Consider the following 2,500-nt stretch of genomic DNA (forward strand, 5'->3'; position numbering starts at 1 on the left):
TGTGTGTTCCCAGGCTGCAGGAGGAGAGGGGTGTGGTTAACGTGTGTGTGTTCCCAGGCTGCAGGAGGACAGGGGAGTAACGTGTGTGTGTTCCCAGGCTGCGGGAGGAGAGGGGTGTAACGTGTGTGTTTTCCCAGGCTGCAGGAGGAGAGGGGTGTAACGTGTGTGTTTTCCCAGGCTGCAGGAGGAGAGGGGTGTAACGTGTGTGTGTTCCCAGGCTGCAGGAGGACAGGGGTGTAACGTGTGTGTTTTCCCAGGCTGCAGGAGGAGCAGGGTGTGGTTAACGTGTGTGTGTGTTCCCAGGCTGCAGGAGGATAGGGGTGTGGTTAACGTGTGTGTGTTCCCAGGCTGCGGGAGGAGAGGGGTGTAACGTGTGTGTTTTCCCAGGCTGCAGGAGGAGAGGGGTGTAACGTGTGTGTTTTCCCAGGCTGCAGGAGGAGAGGGGTGTAACGTGTGTGTGTTCCCAGGCTGCAGGAGGACAGGGGTGTAACGTGTGTGTTTTCCCAGGCTGCAGGAGGAGCAGGGTGTGGTTAACGTGTGTGTGTGTTCCCAGGCTGCGGGAGCGTGAGGAGAGGTGCAGGAGGAGAGAGGTTCCTCTCTGTGATGATCTCCAGATGGGAAGACTACAGGAGAGACTCACTGAGAGAAACCAGCTCATCAAACGCCTGGTGGTAAGAACACACACACACCTACCTCACTCAGACACACACCTACCCCACACTCATACACACACCTACCCCACACTCAGACACACACCAACCCCACACTCAGACACACACCTACCCCACACTCAGACACACACCTACCCCACACTCAGATACACACCTACCCCACACTCAGACACACACCTACCCCACACTCAGACACACACCTACCCCACACTCAGACACACACCTACCCCACACTCAGACACACACCTACCCCACACTCAGACACACACCTACCCCACACTCAGACACACACCTACCCCACACTCAGACACACACCTACCCCACACTCAGACACACCCCTACCTCACACTCAGACACACCCCTACCCCACACTCAGACACACACCTACCCCACACTCAGACACACACCTACCTCACACTCAGACACACACCTACCCCACACTCAGACACACACCTACCCCACACTCAGACACACACCTACCCCACACTCAGACACACACCTACCCCACACTCAGACACACACCTACCCTACACTCACCCCCCATACCTACCCTACACTTACCCCACACACCTACCCCACACCTACCCTACACTTACCCCACACCTACCCTACACTCACCCCCCACACCTACCCTACACTTACCCCACACACCTAACCCCCACACCTACCCCATACACCTACCCTACACTCACCCCCCACACCTACCCTACACTTACCCCACACACCTACCCCACACCTACTCTACACTTACCCCACACCTACCCTACACTTACCCCACACACCTACCCCACACACCTACCCTACACTTACCCCCCACGCCTACCCAACACCTACCCTACACATACCCCACTCCCTACCCCATACCTACCCACACTTACCCCCCACACCTACCCTACACCTACCCCACACACCTACCCCACACCTACCCTACACTTACCCCACACCTACCCTACACTTACCCCACACAACTACCCCACACCTACCCCACACCTACCCTACACTTACCCCCCACGCCTACCCAACACCTACCCTACACTTACCCCACACACCTACCCCACACCTACCCCACACACCTACCCCACTCCCTACCCCACACTTACCCCCCACACCTACCCTACACTTACCCCACACACCTACCCTACACTTACCCCACACACCTACCCCGCACCTACCACACACCTACCCCACCCACCTACCCTACACCTATCCCACACACCTATCCCACACTTACCCCACACCTACCCCACACCGACCCCACACCTACCCTACACACCTACACCACACTTACCCCACACCTACCCTACACTTACCCCATACACCTACCCTACACTTACCCCACACACCTATCCCACACCGACCCCACCCCACTCCCTACCCCATACCTACCCCACACTTACCCCCCACACCTACCCTACACTTACCCCACACACCTACCCTACACTTACCCCACACACCTACCCCGCACCTACCACACACCTACCCCACCCACCTACCCTACACCTATCCCACACTTACCCCACACCTACCCCACACCGACCCCACACCTACCCTACACACCTACACCACACTTACCCCACACCTACCCTACACAGTTATCCCATACACCTACCCCACACACCTATCCCACACCGACCCCACCCCTACCCTACACACCTACCCCACGCTTACCCCACACCTACCCTACACTTACCACATACACCTACCCCACACACCTATCCCACACCTACCCCACACTTACCCAACACACCTACCCCGCACCTACCACACTCCTACCCCACACCTACCACACACCTACCCCACCCACCTACCCTACACTTACCCCATACACC

General features: G+C 57.5%; 1 protein-coding gene across 3 annotated transcripts in view; it reads left to right on the top strand.

The window, feature by feature from the left end:
* The window catches only part of fam184b (family with sequence similarity 184 member B), a 32,538-nt gene that overhangs the window by 28,075 nt on the left and 1,963 nt on the right, over positions 1 to 2,500 (top strand). For 2 of the 3 annotated variants that reach the window (XM_071408475.1, XM_071408476.1), the window contains exon 16: positions 554 to 671. In XM_071408475.1, the coding sequence (XP_071264576.1) occupies positions 554 to 671 (118 nt within the window). The other variant, XM_071408477.1, reaches the window with a different exon arrangement.

Source organism: Salvelinus alpinus, chromosome 6 (assembly GCF_045679555.1).
Source record: "Salvelinus alpinus chromosome 6, SLU_Salpinus.1, whole genome shotgun sequence".
NCBI classification, from domain to species: domain Eukaryota; kingdom Metazoa; phylum Chordata; class Actinopteri; order Salmoniformes; family Salmonidae; genus Salvelinus; species Salvelinus alpinus.